Raw genomic sequence first — 19,183 nt, 5'->3', positions numbered from 1 at the left:
GCCAACCTCCAGTCCCTCGACTTCCTGGCGCTGACGGAAACATGGATCACCACTGAAAACACAGCAACTCCTACTGCTCTCTCCTCGTCTGACCATGTGTTCTCGCATACCCCGAGAGCATCTGGTCAGAGGGGTGGTGGTACAGGAATCCTCATCTCTCCCAAGTGGACATTCTCAATTTTTCCCCTAACCCATCTGTCTATCTCCTCATTTGAATTCCATGCTGTCACAGTCACTAGCCCATTTAAGCTTAATATCCTTGTCATCTATCGCCCTCCAGGTTCCCTTGGAGAGTTCATCAATGAGCTTGACGCCTTGATAAGTTCCTTCCCTGAGGATGGCTCACCCCTCACAGTTTTGGGGGATTTCAACCTCCCTATGTCCACATTTGACTCATTTCTCTCTGCCTCCTTCTTTCCACTCCTCTCCTCTTTTGACCTCACCCTCTCACCGTCCCCCCCTACTCACAAGGCAGGCAATACGCTTGACCTCATCTTCACTAGATGCTGCTCCTCTACTAATCTCACTGCAACTCCCCTCCATGTCTCCGACCACTACTTTGTTTCCTTTTCTCTCTCGCTCTCCTCCCACACTACTCACTCTGCCCCTACACAGATGGTAATGCGCCGCCGCAACCTTCGCTCTCTCTCTCCCACTACTCTCTCCTCTTCCATCCTATCATCTCTTCCCTCTGCTCAATCCTTCTCCCTCCAATCTCCTGATTCTGCCTCCTCAACCCTCCTCTCCTCCCTTTCTGCATCCTTTGACTCTCTGTGTCCCCTATCCTCCCGGCTGGCTCGGTCCTCCCCTCCAGCTCCGTGGCTTGATGACTCATTGCGAGCTCACAGAACAGAGCTCCGGGCCGCGGAGCGGAAATGGAAGAAAACTAAACTCCCTGCCGACTTGGCATCTTTTCACTCCCTCCTCTCTACATTTTCTTCATCTGTTTCTGCTGCTAAGGCCACCTTCTACCACTCAAAATTCCAAGCATCTGCCTCTAACCCTAGGAAGCTCTTTGCCACATTTTCCTCCCTCCTGAATCCCCCCCCCCCCCCCCTCCTCTCTCTCTGTCGATGACTTCGTCAACCACTTTGAAAAGAAGGTTGACGACATCCGATCCTCGTTTGTTAAGTCTAATGACACTGCTGGTCCTGCTCACACTGCCCTACCCTATGCTTTGACTTCTTTCTCCCCTCTCTCTCCAGATAAAATCCTGCGACTTGTGACTGCAGGCCGCCCAACAACCTGCCCGCTTGACCCCATCCCCTCCTCCCTTCTCCAGACCATCTCCGGTGACCTTCTCCCCTACCTCACCTCGCTGATCAACTCATCCCTGACCACTGGCCATGTCCCTTCCGTCTTCAAGAGAGCGAGAGTTGCTCCCCTTCTCAAAAAACCAACACTCGACCCCACTGATGTCAACAACTACAGACCAGTATCCCTTCTTTCTTTTCTTTCCAAAACTATTGAGCGTGCCGTCTTTAGCCAACTCTCTTGCTATCTCTCTCAGAATGACCTTCTTGATCCACACCAATCAGGTTTCAGGACTGGTCATTCAACTGAGACTGCTCTTCTCTGTGTCACGGAGACTCTCCGCACTGCTAAAGCTAACTCTCTCTCCTCTGCTCTTGTCCTTCTAGACCTGTCTGCTGCCTTTGATACTGTGAACCATCAGATCCTCCTCTCCACCCTCTCCGAGCTGGGCATCTCCGGCGCGGCTCACTCCTGGATTGCGTCCTACCTGACCGGTCGCTCCTACCAAGTGGCGTGGCGAGAAGCTGTCTCCGCACCACGTGCTCTCACCACTGGTGTCCCCCAGGGCTCAGTTCTAGGCCCTCTCCTTTTCTCCCTATACACCAAGTCACTTGGCTCTGTCATATCCTCACATGGCCTTTCCTATCATTGCTACGCTGACGATACACAACTAATCTTCTCCTTTCCCCCTTCTGATAACCAGGTGGCGAATCGCATCTCTGCATGTCTGGCAGACATATCAGTATGGATGACGGATCACCACCTCAAGCTGAACCCTGGCAAGACGGAGCTGCTCTTCCTCCCGGGGAAGGACTGCCCGTTCCATGATCTCGCCATCCCGGTTGACAACTCTGCTGTGTCCTCCTCCCAGAGTGCGAAGAGCCTAGGCGTGACACTGGACAACACCCTGTCGTTCTCCGCCAACATCAAGGCGGTGACCCGCTCCTGCAGGTTCATGCTCTACAACATTCGGAGAGTTCGACCCTGCCTTACACAGGAAGCGGCACAGGTCCTAATCCAGGCACTTGTCATCTCCCGTCTGGACTACTGCAACTCGCTGTTGGCTGGCCTCCCTGCCTGTGCCATTAAACCCCTACAACTCATCCAGAACGCCACAGCCCGTCTGGTGTTCAACCTTCCCAAGTTCTCTCACGTCACCCCCCTCCTCCGCACACTCCACTGGCTTCCAGTTGAAGCTCGCATCCGCTACAAGACCATGGTGCTTGCCTATGGAGCAGTGAGGGGAACGGCACCTCTGTACCTTCAGGCTCTGATCAGTCCCTACACCCAAACGAGGGCATTGCGTTCATCCACCTCTGGCCTGCTGGCTCCCCTTCCTCTGCGGAAGCATAGCTCCCGCTCAGCCCAGTCAAAACTGTTCGCTGCTCTGGCACCCCAATGGTGGAACAAGCTCCCTCACGACGCCAGGACAGCGGAGTCACTCACCACCTTCCGGAGACACTTGAAACCCCACCTCTTTAAGGAATACCTGGGATAGGATAAAGTATTCCTTCTAACCCCCCCCCCTAACCCCCCCCCCAAAATTGTAAAGTGGTTATCCCACTGGCTATAGGGTGAACGCACCAATTTGTGAGTCGCTCTGGCTAAGAGCGTCTGCTAAATGACGTTAATGTGCCCTTGAGCAAGGCACTTAACCCTAATTGCTCCTGTAAGTCGCTCTGGATAAGAGCGTCTGCTAAATGACTAAAATGTCAATGTAAAAATGGGAAGAATATTTCTTCAGTAAGGTGGGCTTTTTAGCATTTAGAGCAATGGTTGTCAATTGTACTGCAGAAATGGATCAAAAGTACCAGAAAATAGAGGCTGTGGTGGCAGCGTCAGAGAAGTACTTGGGATTGCGAGGATCTACTGCAGAACAGCTGCAAGGGGTGTTGAGTGGTAGTGGTCTGGCGTAGGACTAGATGGTGTTAAATAGTGGAATGGGGTTTGGGGGGTTTTGTCGTGGAAAATCGCCACGAAGGGACTCAAAGTCAAATGAGTCCCTTGTTGGAGAGGTTCCAACAAACGTAAAAGCACCATAGTACACGTCGGTCGGGAGCTCTGCCGGGGCAGTCCCGTTAGTTGTCCTATATACTGCTTACACAGACAAGTTATATTTGCATGATTTTAGCTTTATTAATAATTAATTAATCGTTAACATTTGGTTCCTGCATGTGACCGACCAATACCTCACAAGGCTTCTTCTCTCCAAGCTGAGACCTTGAAACTGAGATATCCCTTTTGGATCCCAGAACAATGTTCTGGGCGTACTGCCAATTGGTCTGAGGAGGTCAGTCATCTGCACGAACCAAGAACATTTACCCTCACATTTTTTAGAGCAGGCTAATACTTGGCAGGTGCAATTTTGTATTAATTACTGTATCAATGAATTTAATGTATATAGGCTGTGAATGGCCTCACACACCAGTACAGTAGGTGCCGGTGTATGCACCTAAAAGTTGAATGCGCTCCGCCAACCAAATCCCGAAGAAGAAGGATGCAAATGCACGTATCTTTATTATTGATGTTTGATGAACAGTATCTACCACCCTATGTAAAGCTGGGATATATAATATACCCCATAAGAGAGTTTGTGTAAAACCTGGTGCAATGCAAGAAATGTAAAAAGTTTGGCCACATGTTTGCAGATGGAAGGAATATGTTATTGAAGAGCATGTGAATGTAAAATGTAACTGTGGTGGGGGTCATATTCCTGAATTCCCAGAATGCCCTGTTAGGGTGAAAGAGGTTGAGGTCTCAAGGATCAGGGCTGTACAGCAAATCTCCTATGTGGTGGCGGTGAAGAGAGTTATAGTAGCAAGTTCTGAAGAAGATATGGAGGTGGATGCACTGCAACCAGTTGCAAATGTTGTACGTCAATCAAGTGATCTGGATACACTTATTTTGAAGGTGGATTTTTTAGTATTTACAGCCACAGTTATTAATTGTACTGCACAAGAAGTCCAAGATGCTGGACATCATTATATCTGTAGCTGAGAAGTTTTTGGGCCTCCAAGACTTCACGGCAGAAGCCCTGCAAGGTCTACTGTAGCCAGAAAATGTACCGCCCTCACAGGATCCTTCTGAGCCTGTGTAGGGACCTGATTAGAACAGAAAAGCAGGCTGATTTAATTTCAATGTTGTTATTGATAGTTTGTATGATTTTTTTGAAATACTGTATACACTGAACAAACATATAAACACAACATGTAAAGTGTTGGTCCCATGTTTCATGAGGTGAAATAAAAGATCCCAGAAATGTTCCAGACACAAACGTATTTCTAAAATGTTGTGGACAAATTTGTTTACATCCCTGTTAGTGAGCATTTCTCCTTTGCCAAGATAATCCATCCACCTGACAGGTGTGGTATATCAAGAAGCTGATTAAATAGCATGATCATCATTACACAGGTGCACCTTGTGCTGGGGACAAGAGTAGCTGAATAGGTTCTTGGCAGCATCTAATGGGGATCCCTAACAAATACAAAAATGCCACTCTAAAATGTGCAGTTTTTTCACACAACACAATGCCACAGATGTCTCAAGTTTTGAGGGAGCATGCAATTGGCATGCTGACTGCAGGAATGTCCACCAGAGCTGTTGCCAGAGAATGTTAGGTTAATTTCTCTACCATTAGCTGCCTCCAATGTTGTTTTAGAGAATTTGGCCCAACCAGCCTCACAACTGCTGACGACCGTGTAATGGTGTTGTGCGGTTTGCTGATGTCAATGTTGTGAACAGAGTACCCCATGGTGGTATCGGGGTTATGGCATGGCATAAGCTACAGACAACTAATACAATTGCATTTTATCGATGGCAGTTTGAATGCACAGAGATGCCATGACAAGATCCTGAGGCCCGTTGTCCTGCCATTCATCCACCTCCATCACCTTGTGTTTCCACCATGAGTACCCCATGGTGGTATCAGGGTTATGGTACAGTGTGGAAAAAAAGTATTTAGTCAGCCACCAATTGTGCAAGTTCTCCCACTTGAAAAGATGAGAGAGGCCTGTAATTTTCATCATAGGTACACGTCAACTATGGCAGACAAAATGAGAATTTTTTTCTCCAGAAAATCACATTGTAGGATTTTTTATGAATTTATTTGCAAATTATGGTGGAAAATAAGTATTTGGTCAATAACAAAAGTTTCTCAATACTTTGTTATATAACCTTTGTTTGCAATGACACAGGTAAAACGTTTTCTGTAATTCTTCACAAGGTTTTCACACACTGTTGCTGGTATTTTGGCCCATTCCTCCATGCAGATCTCCTCTAGAGCAGTGACGTTTTGGGGCTGTCGCTGGGCAACACGGACTTTCAACTCCCTCCAAAGATTTTCTATGGGGTTGAGATCTGGAGACTGGCTAGGCCACTCCAGGACCTTGATATGCTTCTTACGAAGCCACTCCTTCGTTGCCCAGGCAGTGTGTTTGGGATCATTGTCATGCTGAAAGACCCAGCCACGTTTCATTTTCAATGCCCTTGCTGATGGAAGGAGGTTTTCCCTCAATCTCACGATACATGGCCCCATTCATTCTTTCCTTTACACGGATCAGTCGTCCTGGTCCCTTTGCAGAAAAACAGCCCCAAAGCATGATGTTTCCACCCCCATGCTTCACAGTAGATATGGTTTTCTTTGGATGCAACTCAGCATTCTTTGTCCTCCAAACACGACGAGTTGAGTTTTTACCAAAAAGTTATATTTTGGTTTCATCTGACCATATGACATTCTCCCAATCCTCTTCTGGATCATCCAAATGCACTCTAGCAAACTTCAGACGGGCCTGGACATGTACTGGCTTAAGCAGGGGGACACGTCTGGCACTGCAGGATTTGAGTCCCTGGCGGCGTAGTGTGTTACTGATGGTAGGCTTTGTTACTTTGGTCCCAGTTCTCTGCAGGTCATTCACTAGGTCCCCCCGTGTGGTTCTGGGATTTTTGCTCACCGTTCTTGTGATCATTTTGACCCCACGGGGTGAGATCTTGCGTGGAGCCCCAGATCGAGGGAGATAATCAGTGGTCTTGTATGTCTTCCATTTCCTAATAATTGCTCCCACAGTTGACTTCTTTAAACCAAGCTGCTTACCTATTGCAGATTCAGTCTTCCCAGCCTGGTGCAGGTCTACAATTTTGTTTCTGGTGTCCTTTGACAGCTCTTTGGTCTTGGCCATAGTGGAGTTTGGAGTGTGACTGTTTGAGGTTGTGGACAGGTGTCTTTTATACTGATAACAAGTTCAAACAGGTGCCATTAATACAGGTAACGAGTGGAGGACAGAGGAGCCTCTTAAAGAAGAAGTTACAGGTCTGTGATAGCCAGAAATCTTGCTTGTTTGTAGGTGACCAAATACTTATTTTCCACCATAATTTGCTAATCAATTCATAAAAAATCCTACAATGTGATTTCCTGGAGAGAAAAAATGCTCAATTTGTCTGTCATAGTTGACGTGTACCTATGATGAAAATTACAGGCCTCTCATCTTTTTAAGTGGGAGAACTTGCACAATTGGTGGCTGACAACACTTTGTTTCCCCACTGTATGGCATGGCATAAGCTACAGATAACTAATACAATTGCATTTTACCGATGGCAGTTTGAATGCACAGAGATGCCATGACAAGTATGGAGGACTAAAAGTGCCACAATTAAATAAATAAATACACCATTAAATAATTACTTAAATGTGTCATTAATTAATTAAAATTAGAATTAAATACATAAATGTGTAATTAAATGTATCATTAATTAATTCAAATACCGATTCATTTTATGTAAAATACATATATAATCATTTCACTATTTACATTTACATTTCATGATCCTGCATTGCAGTGATTCATGAATTACTTAAAACTGTCAAACTGACCCATCAAAAGTTGGTAGGCGGAACCTAACGCCTGATTGGTTACCCTCTGCATCAAGCCAAGACAAATCAATTCCGGATAATGGATTGATGCAGAGCTACTGAACACATTCCAATACACTGGGTGGCGCTATTCACCTTCAATAAGTTCCTCTGCTTTACTAGCTACATGCTCTGGGTCAGCAGGTCCTGCTTCTACATCCTCTGCTAAGTTTAAAATGTCTCTAACCAACTCCCTGGAAAGTTCACGGAGATCCTCCATTGTCTCTATCCAGGTTGGCCTACTCTACTTCAGACCAAAGCAATGGATCAGACTAGATTCGCGTTAGCCCCGCCCACTGACTTTGATGGGTCAGTTTGACAGTTTTAAGTAATTCATGAATCACTGCAATGCAGGATCATGAAATGTAAATAGTGAAATAATTATATATGTATTTTACATAAAATGAATCGGTATTTGAATTAATTAATGATACATTTAATTACACATTTATGTATTTAATTCTAATTTTAATTAATTAATGACACATTTAAGTAATTATTTAATGGTGTATTTATTTATTTAATTGTGGCACTTTTAGTCCTCCATAGACAAGATCCTGAGGCCCATTAAATACTTATTTCCCTCATTAAAATGCAAATCAATTTATAAAATTTTTGACATGCGTTTTTTCTGGATTTCTTTGTTGTTATTCTGTCTCTCACTGTTCAAATAAACCTACCATTAAAATTATAGACTGATCATATCTTTGTCAGTGGGCAAACGTACAAAATCAGCAGGGGATCAAATACTTTTTTCCCTCACTGTACATGGTTTGACACCAGTAATGCCAGCATTTTGTTTTATTCACTGGGCTATCTAGAGTGATCAGAGAGTAGACTAAAGAAGTGAAGTAGACAAACTGCCAATGTTTTAAAGTTCTATTAAATGAGTCTGTGTAGTTACGAACCCTTGTGATAGTGAGTGGAGGATGATATGGCTTCTTCATCTGCATTGCTTGCTCTTTGGGGTTTTTGGCTTGGTTTCTATAAAGCACTTTGTGACAACTTCTGATGTAAGAAGGGCTTCATTAAATACATTTGATTGACATGTATATCACACCAACTGACTGGTTCTTCTGATGTTGTTCACACAGGAGACCATGTTGAGACATTCTCTACATCCAGAGAGCAACAGCAGGAAGATCACAGAGCTAAGAGGTCTCACCACTGCCCACATTGTGAGGAGATTTTCTCAATTCTATCAAAGTTAAAAATACACCTACAAGTACACACAGGAGAGAATATGTATTCCTGTACTGACTGTGTGAAAGATTTCACAACATCAGAGGCTCTGACAGTTCATCAGAGATTGCACACAGGAGAGAAGCCTTACTCCTGCTCTGACTGTGGAAAGAGTTTCTCTCAACTGGGCCACTTAAAAACACATGAACGTATACATACAGGAGAGAAGCCTTACTCCTGCTCTTACTGTGGGAAGAGTTTCTCTCAACTGGACACCTTAAAACAACATAAACGTATACACACAGGAGAGAAGCCTTACTCCTGCTCTTACTGTGTAAAGTGCTTCAAAACATCATTTGAGCTAAAAGTTCATCAGAGAATACACACAGGAGAGAAGCCGTACTCCTGCTCTGACTGTGGGAAGAATTTCTCTCGACAGGAAAGCTTAAAATCGCACCAAAGGATACACACAGGAGAGAAGCCTTACTCCTGCTCTGACTGTGGGGCAAGTTTCTCTCAACTGGGCCACTTAAAACAACATGGACCTATACATACAGGAGAAAAGCCTTACTCCTGCTTTGACTGTGGGGCAAGTTTCTCTCGACTGGGCAACTTAAAACAACATCAACATATACATACAGGAGAGAAGCCTTACTCCTGCTCTGACTGTGTAAAACGCTTCACAACATCAACTGATCTAAAAGCTCATCAGAGAACACACACAGGAGAGAAGCCTTACTCCTGCTCAGACTGTGGAAAGAGTTTCTCTCTTAGAAACTTAAAAACACATGAACGTATACATACAGGAGAGAAGCCTTACTCCTGCTCTGACTGTGGGGCAAGTTTCTCTCAACTGGGCCACTTAAAAACACATGAACGTATACATACAGGAGAGAAGCCTTACTCCTGCTCTGACTGTGGGAAGAGTTTCTCTCAACTGGACACCTTAAAACAACATAAACGTATACACACAGGAGAGAAGCCTTACTCCTGCTCTGACTGTGGGGCAAGTTTCTCTCAACTGGGCCACTTAAAAACACATGAACGTATACACAGAGGAGAAAAGCCTTACTCCTGCTTTGACTGTGGGGCAAGTTTCTCTCAACTGGGCACATTAAAAAAACATGAACGTATACACACAGGAGAAAAGCCTTACTCCTGCTTTGACTGTGGGGCAAGTTTCTCTCAACCTGGCAACTTAAAACAACATCAACGTATACATACAGGAGAGAAGCCTTACTCCTGCTCTGACTGTGAGATGAGATTCTACATATCTGGCAATTTAAAAAGACACCAACGTATACATAAGAAGTGGTAGTGGATTGGATACACTCTATTGTAATCCTATTGTTTCTCACTGTGAGAGAACTGTGCAGAGGAACGGGAAAGTTGTAGAATTTTAGCATCTCTTTACGGATCAGTGTGCACCTTGTCAGTTTTGCAGTGCTTAGATTGCTCCTACTGTAAATATAATGCGAGGTCTAGGACATTGAGGAAACCACGTGTACATGCATCCATGCCGTGTGTCAGCATTTCAGGATGGTGGTGGTGTGGGGTGTGTTTTCATGGCAGACATTGGGCCCCTTGATAAAAGTGGAGCAACATTTGAATGCCACAGGATATCTAAAAATCATTGTCAATCAGGTGCATCCCTTCATGGCAGCAGTTATCCATCTGCAAATATATTTTTTCAGCAGGATTATGCCCCATGCCACAAGACTTGTCCAGAAAAGGTTCCACGAACATGACAGTGAATTCAGGTTACTGCAGTGGCCTTCCGAGGCACCAGATCTCAATCCAATTGTGCATCTGTTGTAGGAGATGGAACAAGCTATTCTGAGTAGAAATCCACTGCCAGACAACTTGACACAACTGTGGGAAGCATTGCAGTCAACATGGGCCAGCATCCCAGTGGAACGCTTTCGACACCTTGTAGAGTCCATGCCCTGACAAATTGAGGCTGTTCTGATGACAAAGACTATCAGCTGTTCAGAAATGACAGGTACAGAGAGGGGATGCGAGGAGGGGGTGTGGCTATGTATGTGAATCACAGTATGCAGGCAAAGAGAAGAATAACTGACCTAGAGAAAGAAGAGTTTGAGTGTCTTCAGCTCCGTCCTAAACAACACCCCAGCTCAGTTTCATCTCTGGTAGTGGAGTGCTCTAACATCCACCAGGGGCACATGACAAAACACTGCAGCAGAACACTGTGGATTATCTCATAATCACTGTCAATGTGATCAGGATGTCCTCTCCCCAAATGGGTCTCATCCTGTGTGGAGACTTTAATCACCTGCCCATCAAGATGCTGACAAACTCCCATCCAGACATGAAACAAGTGACCAAAGACAAGACCACAGAGGGGACTCCATCCTAGATCTGATCAACACAACCCACTGTCCTTGCCCCTCTCGGATCCAGTGATCACAAATGTCTGCTGTTCTCTCCAAAAACAACATCAGGAGGGAGAAGAGAGGTGCAGCGGAAAAAAGGACATCTGGTAACCCAGAACAGAAAGGAGACCTTTGCACGATGTATGGCCAGTACTGACTGTTCTGCCATATATGAGGTGGAGAGCATCGATGCAAAGGTGGAGATGTTCAACTCCTGCATTCAAACTACACTTGATGTATACATGCCAATAAGAAAACAACAACAACACTGGACAAGCCCTGGATGACTGAAAGAATAAAGGCTGCCATCGGGAAAATACAGAATATTTTCAACAGATGGGGAGAAACAATGACATGGAGAAAATACAGAAACACAGTGCAAATGATTATCAAGGAAGCAAAGACAATCTTCTACAAAACTGAAATCCAGGACCTAAAGAAGAAAAACCCTAAGGAATGGTGGGACTTCATTAACAAAGGACCGGGACCAAAGAAAACATCAGGAGGGAGAATACTGGTCGAGGGAATTGAATACGACAACGTGGCTGATGTTTTGAATGGCTTCTTTGCTGAGGCATGGACAAGCACCACACCTCTTGCCATCTTCCCCCTGCCCATGTCTACAAAGCAGGTTGAGCTGTGCAGCATTGGCCAGTTAAAGCAAGCTCTGAACAGACTCAGAGCACGTAAAGCATGTGGGCCTGATGGCATTCCAGCCTGGCTACTAAAGAGCATGCAGAAGATCTAGCCCCTGTCATCAAACACATTGTTAAAACTGTCCCCTGCCAGTAGGAGGTGTTATCTGAGTGCACGATTCAGTATGACTACCTCCCAAAGTCCAGCACTACTACCGCCCTTGTGAAAGCCACATACTCCTGGCTGACAGCTACAGACTCCATAAACCCAACAATGGTGAGGGTGTTACTTGCTGATGTGTCCAAAGCCTTTGATCGGGTAGATCACCCATAGTTCCTGCAACATCTGTCTGCCATTGAACTGTGTTCAAGGTTACTAGCCTGACTCCACCGCTACACCACCAAAAGAGGGCAGAGGGTGATGGCAACTGGTACATTTAGCCGTTGGTCAGAGGACCATCCACAACCTGCACCACTAATCCTAGGAAGACAGGAAGTACCAGTGGTAACAACAACCAAGTATCTTGATTTTAATCTAGACTAACCTTAGTGGTGACATGTGGAGCAGCCAGTGAGAAAGGCCTCGAAACGCCTTTTTGACTGTTCTGGAATACGGTGGAGTGCTGTTAGTTGGATGCAGTAAAAAGCAGCAGGCCCAACTAGACAGGGTGCAGAGGAGGGCCTTGAGGATCATCTCCAGAGGTGGAGCAGTCCAACCACAGCTCCCGTCACTGCAGAGCAGGCGAGAACAGGCTGCAGTGCACCTGGTGAAGGACATGCACACTCTTGACCATCCACTGAATGACCTGCTCCCTCCAAGAAGAGGTAACTGCACCACCAGGCTCCTTAGAAACAGCCACAAGCTGTCCTGTATAACTGCCTGTACAAACCGCCTGCGAAACGCCACTCTACCCACTGCTTTTCTTAAATAACATTTTAATATTTCAATTTTCATCATGGAAAATGTCCTGTAATGTTTAATAAATAATAAATAAATAAATTGGTCATTTAGCAGACGCTCTTATCCAGAGCGACTTACAAGAGCAATTAGGGTTAAGTGCCTTGCTCAAGTGCACGTCGACAGATTTTTCACCTAGTCGGCTCGGGGATTAGAACCAGCGACCTTTCGGTTACTGGCACAACGCTCTTAACCACTAAGCTACCTGCCGCCCAAGTGTTCTGTATTCTACTTATGTCACGTATTGTGTTATGTATTTAACAGGTAGCCTAGCGGTTAAGAGTGTTGGGCCAGTAACTGAAAGGTCGCTGGTTTGAATCCCGAGCCAACTAGGTCAAAAATCTGTCATTGTGGCCTTGAGCAAGGCAATTAACCCCAATTGGTCCTATAAGTCGCTCTGGATAAGAGCATCTGCTAAATTACAAATATGTAATGAAAAATCATGTTTGTACATGAGTTTGTGCTGGGCAACCTCTTCTTCTCTTGTGCATAAATATAACAAAGTGTTTAAAGTGAAATAGTTAGTGTCTATACAGTGCATTCTGAAAGTATTCAGACCCCTTGACTTTTTCAACAAAAAAATAAGTTACAGCCTTATTGTAAAAATGATTTTTTTTTTTACAAACAACAAAAGCAACAAAAATCCCTCATCAATCTACAAGCAATACCCCATAATGACAAAGTGGAAACAGGTTTAGACATTTTTGCAAAACCTTATTTACATTAGTATTCCAGACCCTTTGCTATGAATCTCGAAATGTATAATCCTGTTTCCATTGACATTCCTTGAGATGTTTCTACAACTTGATTGGAGTCCACCTGAGATAAATTCAATTGATTGGACATGGTTTGTCTGTCGATATAACATCCCACAGTTGACATTGCATGTCAGAGCAAAAACCAAGCCATGAGGTTGAAGGAATTGTCCGTAGAGCTCCGAGACAGGATTGTGATGAGGCACAGATCTGGGGAAGGGTACCAAAAAATGTCTGCAGCATTGAAGGTCCCCAAGAACACCGTGGCCTCCTCTATTCTTAAATGGAAGAAGTTTTGAATCGCCAAGACTCTTCCTAGAGCTGTCCGCCCGGCCAACTGCGCAATCGGAGGAGAAGGGCCTTGGTCAGGGAGGTGACCGAGAACCCGATGATCACTTTGACAGAGCTCCAGAGTTCAGCCCGCTTGGAGTTTGCCAAGAGGCACCTAAAGGACTCTGACCATGAGAAACAAGATTCTCTGGTCTGTTGTTACCAAGATTGAACTCTTTGGCCTGAATACCAAGTGTCACTTCTGGAGGAAACCTGGCACCATGCCTACGGTGAAGCATGGTCGTGGCAGTATCATGCTGTGCGGATGTTTTTCAGAGGCAGGGACTGGGAGACTAGTCAGGATCGAGGGAATAATGAAGGGAGCAAAGTACAGAGAGATCCTTGATGAACACCTGCTCCAGAGCCCTCAGGACTTCAGACTGGTGCGAAGGTTCACCTGGCCCAGCCAGAGCCCAGACTTGAACCCGATTGAACATCTCCGGAGAGACCAGAAAATAGCTGTGCAGCAACGCTCCCCATCCAACCTGATAGAGTTTGAGAGGATCTGCAGAGAAGAATGAATGAAACTCCCCAAATACTGGTGTGCCAAGCTTGTAGCATCATACCCAAGAAGACTCTGCTGTAATCGCTGCCAAAGGTTCTTCAAGAAAGTACTGAGTAAAGGGTCTGAATACTTAGATATTTCCATTTTTTTATTAATAAATTAGGAAAAATGTCTAAACCTGTGTTTTGCTTTGACATTATGGGGTATTGTGTGTAGATTGATGAGGGGAAAAAATGATTTAACCAACTTTAGAATATGTCTGTAACGTAATAAAATGTGGAAAAAGTTAAGGGGTCTGAAATACTTTCAGATTGCATTGTTCCAAAGACTGTCTATTATATGGAACAGATTGGCATGTGACCACTCTAACAATGTAGACACGTCCTCAAAGATTGGACATGAATCTGTGTTGGTCAAACTCTTCTCTTCCCTATCATTAAATACAACAAAACTATGTTTTAAGTGAAATATTTAGTGTTTGTCTGAAGCTGGAAAAAATACTTGAAATGAGCATCACAAAGATACATTTTACCTATGAACTAACAAGCTTTTTCAAGAGACAGAATCATTAGATAATTTGTTTTGGTTCTGTCCATTTGTAGCTTGTTGTTGGACACAGGTCCAGGAATGGCTAAAGGATTGCAATATTTACCTGGAGCTAACCTTGCAGATAGCATTACTGGGTGATCTGAAAAGTCATAGTCAATCGATCAATAATATAATAATACTTTTAGCAAAAATGTTTATTTTTAATTCACAATCTGTAGAAGCAATGAGAATAGAAAGATTCAGAACTTTTGTAAAACATCACAGTACGGTTGAAATATATATGGCAAATAGAAATCCTATATGGATGGTGTTAAGAGATAGATGGGAGGTATTGAATGGAGTTGAAGGATGGGACTAATAACAAATAACAACAAATAATAACAAAGATAGCTATTAATGTAAGAATACTGTGTCCATAATAAGTATATAGGTTGTATGTTGGGAGCTTTTGGGAAAGAGCACAGTCAGAAAGACATGGCATATAGAAGCAAACCGGATGGACATCATGGAAATGATCAGAGAGGTTGAGAGTAGAAGTAGTTCAGGAGCAAAAAAATGTTTATACAGTGAGGGAAAAAAGTATTTGATCCCCTGCTGATTTTGTACGTTTGCCCACTGACAAAGAAATGATCAGTCTATCATTTTAATGGTAGGCTTATTTGAACAGTGAGAGACAGAATAACAACAAAAAAATCCAGTAAAACGCATGTCAAAAATGTTATAAATTGATTTGCATTTTAATGAGGGAAATAAGTATTTGACCCCCTCTCAATCAGAAAGATTTCTGGCTCCCAGGTGTCTTTTATACAGGTAACGAGCTGAGATTAGGAGCACACTCTTAAAGGGAGTGCTCCTAATCCCAGCTTGTTACCTGTATAAAAGACACCTGTCCACAGAAGCAATCAATCAATCAGATTCCAAACTCTCCACCATGGCCAAGACCAAAGAGCTCTCCAAGGATGTCAGGGACAAGATTGTAGACCTACACAATGCTGGAATGGGCTACAAGACCATCGCCAAGCAGCTTGGTGAGAAGGTGACAACAGTTGGTGCGATTATTCGCAAATGGAAGAAACACAAAATAACTGTCAATCTCCCTCGGCCTGGGGCTCCATGCAAGATCTCACCTCATGGAGTTGCAATGATCATGAGAACGGTGAGGAATCAGCCCAGAACTACACGAGAGGATCTTGTCAATGATCTCAAGGCAGCTGGGACCATAGTCACCAAGAAAACAATTGGTAACACACTACGCCGTGAAGGACTGAAATCCTGCAGCGCCCGCAAGGTCCCTCTGCTCAAGAAAGCACATATACACGCCCGTCTGAAGTTTGCTAATGAACATCTGAATGATTCAGAGGAGAACTGGGTGAAAGTGTTGTGGTCAGAGACCAAAATGGAGCTCTTTGGCATCAACTCAACTCGCCGTGTTTGGAGGAGGAGGAATGCTGCCTATGACCCCAAGAACACCATCCCCACCGTCAAACATGGAGGTGGAAACATTATGCTTTGGGGGTGTTTTTCTGCTAAGGGGACAGAACAACTTCACCGCATCAAAGGGACGATGGACGGGGCCATGTACCGTCAAATCTTGAGTGAGAACCTCCTTCCCTCAACCAGGGCATTGAAAATGGGTCGTGGATGGGTATTCCAGCATGACAATGACCCAAAACACACGGCCAAAGCAACAAAGGAGTGGCTCAAGAAGAAGCACATTAAGGTCTTGGAGTGGCCTAGCCAGTCTCCAGACCTTAATCCCATAGAAAATCTGTGGAGGGAGCTGAAGGTTCAAGTTGCCAAACATCAGCCTCGAAACATTAATGACTTGGAGAAGATCTGCAAAGAGGAGTGGGACAAAATCCCTCCTGAGATGTGTGCAAACCTGGTGGCTTTTTTGCCACCAAGTACTAAGTCATGTTTTGCAGAGGGGTCAAATACTTATTTCCCTCATTAAAATGCAAATCAATTTATAACATTTTTGACATGCGTTTTTCTGGATTATTTTGTTGTTATTCTGTCTCTCACTGTTCAAATAAACCTACCATTAAAATGATGGACTGATCATTTCTTTGTCAGTGGGCAAACGTACAAAATCAGCAGGGGATCAAATACTTTTTTCCCTCACTGTATAATAGAATTATTGTAAAATTGACTGTGTCCATAAGGTGTAGATAGTAAGTATAGGCCGGAGGTAGAGGCCTGGGCATTGTTGTTCACTAATTTACTCCAAGTAGGGAAAGGATGGCGGGGTTGAAAAGTAATAAAGGGGAGTATATATATTAAAAAAAACATGGGGGATTGGAAGTGATGCAGACAATTACATTGATAGAAGTTAAAATCTATCTGCAATATTAAGCTGATCCATGCCCCCCCCCCCCCCCCCCCACAAAAAAAGCTTTTTCAATATACGCAGCTTTGTCACCAGCTGCAGTACTGTAGCTTTATTAATCTACTGTACTTCAACATGTACTCACATTGGATGGGTTGATTAGGATTCAAACCATGTCTTAAACTGCTACCTAGCAAGTTACAAGCCACAACACACATGTACAGATGCTGTAGAACTGTTTCATGGGGTGTGAAAATATATGTAATCAAAACTACTGGATATCTTTAGAAGTAAAATTGTTCTACAATTTTCTTACACTTTGAAAATGTGGAATAGTTTTTGTAGGTCGGCAGGATAAAAACTATATTGAATCTCTATTAATATTTAAGCTAGCAAAATGTAAAGGGGTGTCTAGACTTTCACTGTGACTGTATACGTACCATTGACTTGCATTGGATTTGTGCCACAAATGCTAAAAAGTTAGCAGTTATAACAATAGTAAGATAAACAATATATGCCCAGGACTATATTGAGGGACAGACTGTTGAAATGCCCAGTTGATTATGTAAACAGTCTTGTAGAACTCTGGCATTGATGGTCCATCTGAGGGTGAGTCATTGATATGAATGCTCAGAGTAAAAGAGCTGTGAACTCACCTGTGATGGCCCACGTCTACCACAACCTTTCCTATAAAAAACAAAACGAAATACGCAACCTGCTGGAGAAGACAGTTATGGCCCCAGTTATCCCCGCTGAGGTATAATAATGGCGCGTTCGGATGCTGGTCGGAGCTAGGAAACTCGGAAATGTCCGACTTGTTGATTCGTTGAACCAGCCGGTAAGCAACTTGAGCATTTCCGGGTTTCCTAGTTCCGACTAGCATGTGAACGCGGCATAAGAACGAGTTGTCCCTCTCGGTTCGCCTCCTCTTCTCTGGCAAGTACTCAATCAGGCCAGGGAAAGATGGCGACCCGAGTCCTTCAGAATGTGGGAAACTGCCTAAAACAGACGAGAAACGGAGTCCGGACGAACGGACAAGTCATACTTTCAATCAGGAGTCTATCAGCATCCACCAATAGGAACCGTGAGGACAGCTGGTTCAAGTCTCTGTTCGTCAGGAAGGTCGACCCCAGAAAGGATGCCCACTCTCAACTACTGGCTAAGAAGGAAGACACCAACCTCTACAAAATACAGTTTCACAATGTCAAGCCCGAGTGCCTTGATGCTTACAACAAACTTTGTGAGGAGGTTCTGCCCTCCATCAACGCTGACTCTCACTACCCCTGTGAGCTGCTTGGCACCTGGAACACATGGTATGGCGAGCAGGACCAGGCAGTTCACCTGTGGAGATATCGGGGAGGCTACCCAGCCCTGACAGAGGTCATGAACAAACTCCGGCAAAATAAGGAGTTCATGGAGTACAGGAATGAGCGGGGGAAGATGTTGCTGTCTCGTCGTAACCAGCTGCTGCTGGAGTTCAGCTTCTGGAACGAGCCCACCCCCCGCCCAGGACCCAACATCTATGAGCTCCGCTCATACCAACTCAGGCCTGGAACTATGATTGAGTGGGGAAACTACTGGGCTCGGGCCATAGAGTTCCGGCAGCAGAACAGTGAGGCTGTGGGAGGGTTCTTCTCGCAGATCGGCAGCCTCTACATGGTGCATCACCTCTGGGCCTACAAAGACCTCCAGTCGAGAGAAGACACCAGAAACGCAGCTTGGCAACATGACGGCTGGGATGAGGTTGTCTATTACACAGTTCCGCTGATTCAGCACATGGAGTCCAGAATAATGATCCCCATGAAGACCTCCCCTCTGAAGTAAGACCTCCCCTCTGAAGTAACCCCTACCCCTGCCAGCACCCAGGGGAGATCCCGACTACCAAGCCCACCACCACACTGATACATAGAGAACGTAACTGACCAACAGAGTGTGCTCTCACTGTACTTCCAGGAGTTTCAGCAATGACATCAACATGTCTCCCGAGTGGCGCAGTGGTCTAAGGCACTGCATCGCAGTGCTAGCTGTGCCACTAGAGATCCTGGTTCGAATCCAGGCTCTGTCGTAGCCGGCCGCGACCGGGAGACCCATGGGGCGGCGCACAATTGGCCCAGCGTCGTCCAGGGTAGGGGAGGGAATGGCCGGCAGGGGATGTAGCTCAGTTGGTAGAGCATGGCGTTTGCAACGCCAGGGTTGTGGGTTCGATAAAAATAATGTATGTGCTAACTGTAAGTCGCTCTGGATAAGAGCGTCTGCTAAATGACTAAAATGTAAATGTAAATGTAAATGTAAGCACCACAGCATTTTAGGCAGCCATTGTTCAAAATGTGTTCATACATACAGTACAATGGGAGGGCGTGTGGAAGGAACAGGGGAGAACCAGGAGTT

The 19,183-nt window shown here is 44.8% G+C and overlaps 1 protein-coding gene across 1 annotated transcript; it reads left to right on the top strand.

Moving 5' to 3' along the window:
• Positions 1 to 17,708: 17,708 nt before the first annotated feature.
• On the top strand, positions 17,709 to 18,767 carry LOC311122031 (protein NipSnap homolog 2-like). Its single transcript, XM_084196454.1, has one exon. The coding sequence runs from the start codon at positions 17,759 to 17,761 to the stop codon at positions 18,617 to 18,619; it is 861 nt and encodes a 286-aa protein (XP_084052580.1). The 5' UTR covers positions 17,709 to 17,758; the 3' UTR covers positions 18,620 to 18,767.
• Positions 18,768 to 19,183: the final 416 nt, after the last annotated feature.

The sequence above is a fragment of the Coregonus lavaretus genome, assembly GCF_964263955.1.
Source record: "Coregonus lavaretus genome assembly, contig: HAP1_SCAFFOLD_57, whole genome shotgun sequence".
NCBI classification, from domain to species: Eukaryota; Metazoa; Chordata; class Actinopteri; order Salmoniformes; family Salmonidae; genus Coregonus; species Coregonus lavaretus.
This window is presented reverse-complemented; position numbering and strand designations above follow the sequence as displayed.

Excerpts from the sequence above, each read along its gene's own strand:
- LOC311122031 (XM_084196454.1), top strand. The coding sequence starts at position 17,759 with ATGGCGACCCGAGTCCTTCAGAATGTGGGAAACTGCCTAAAACAGACG.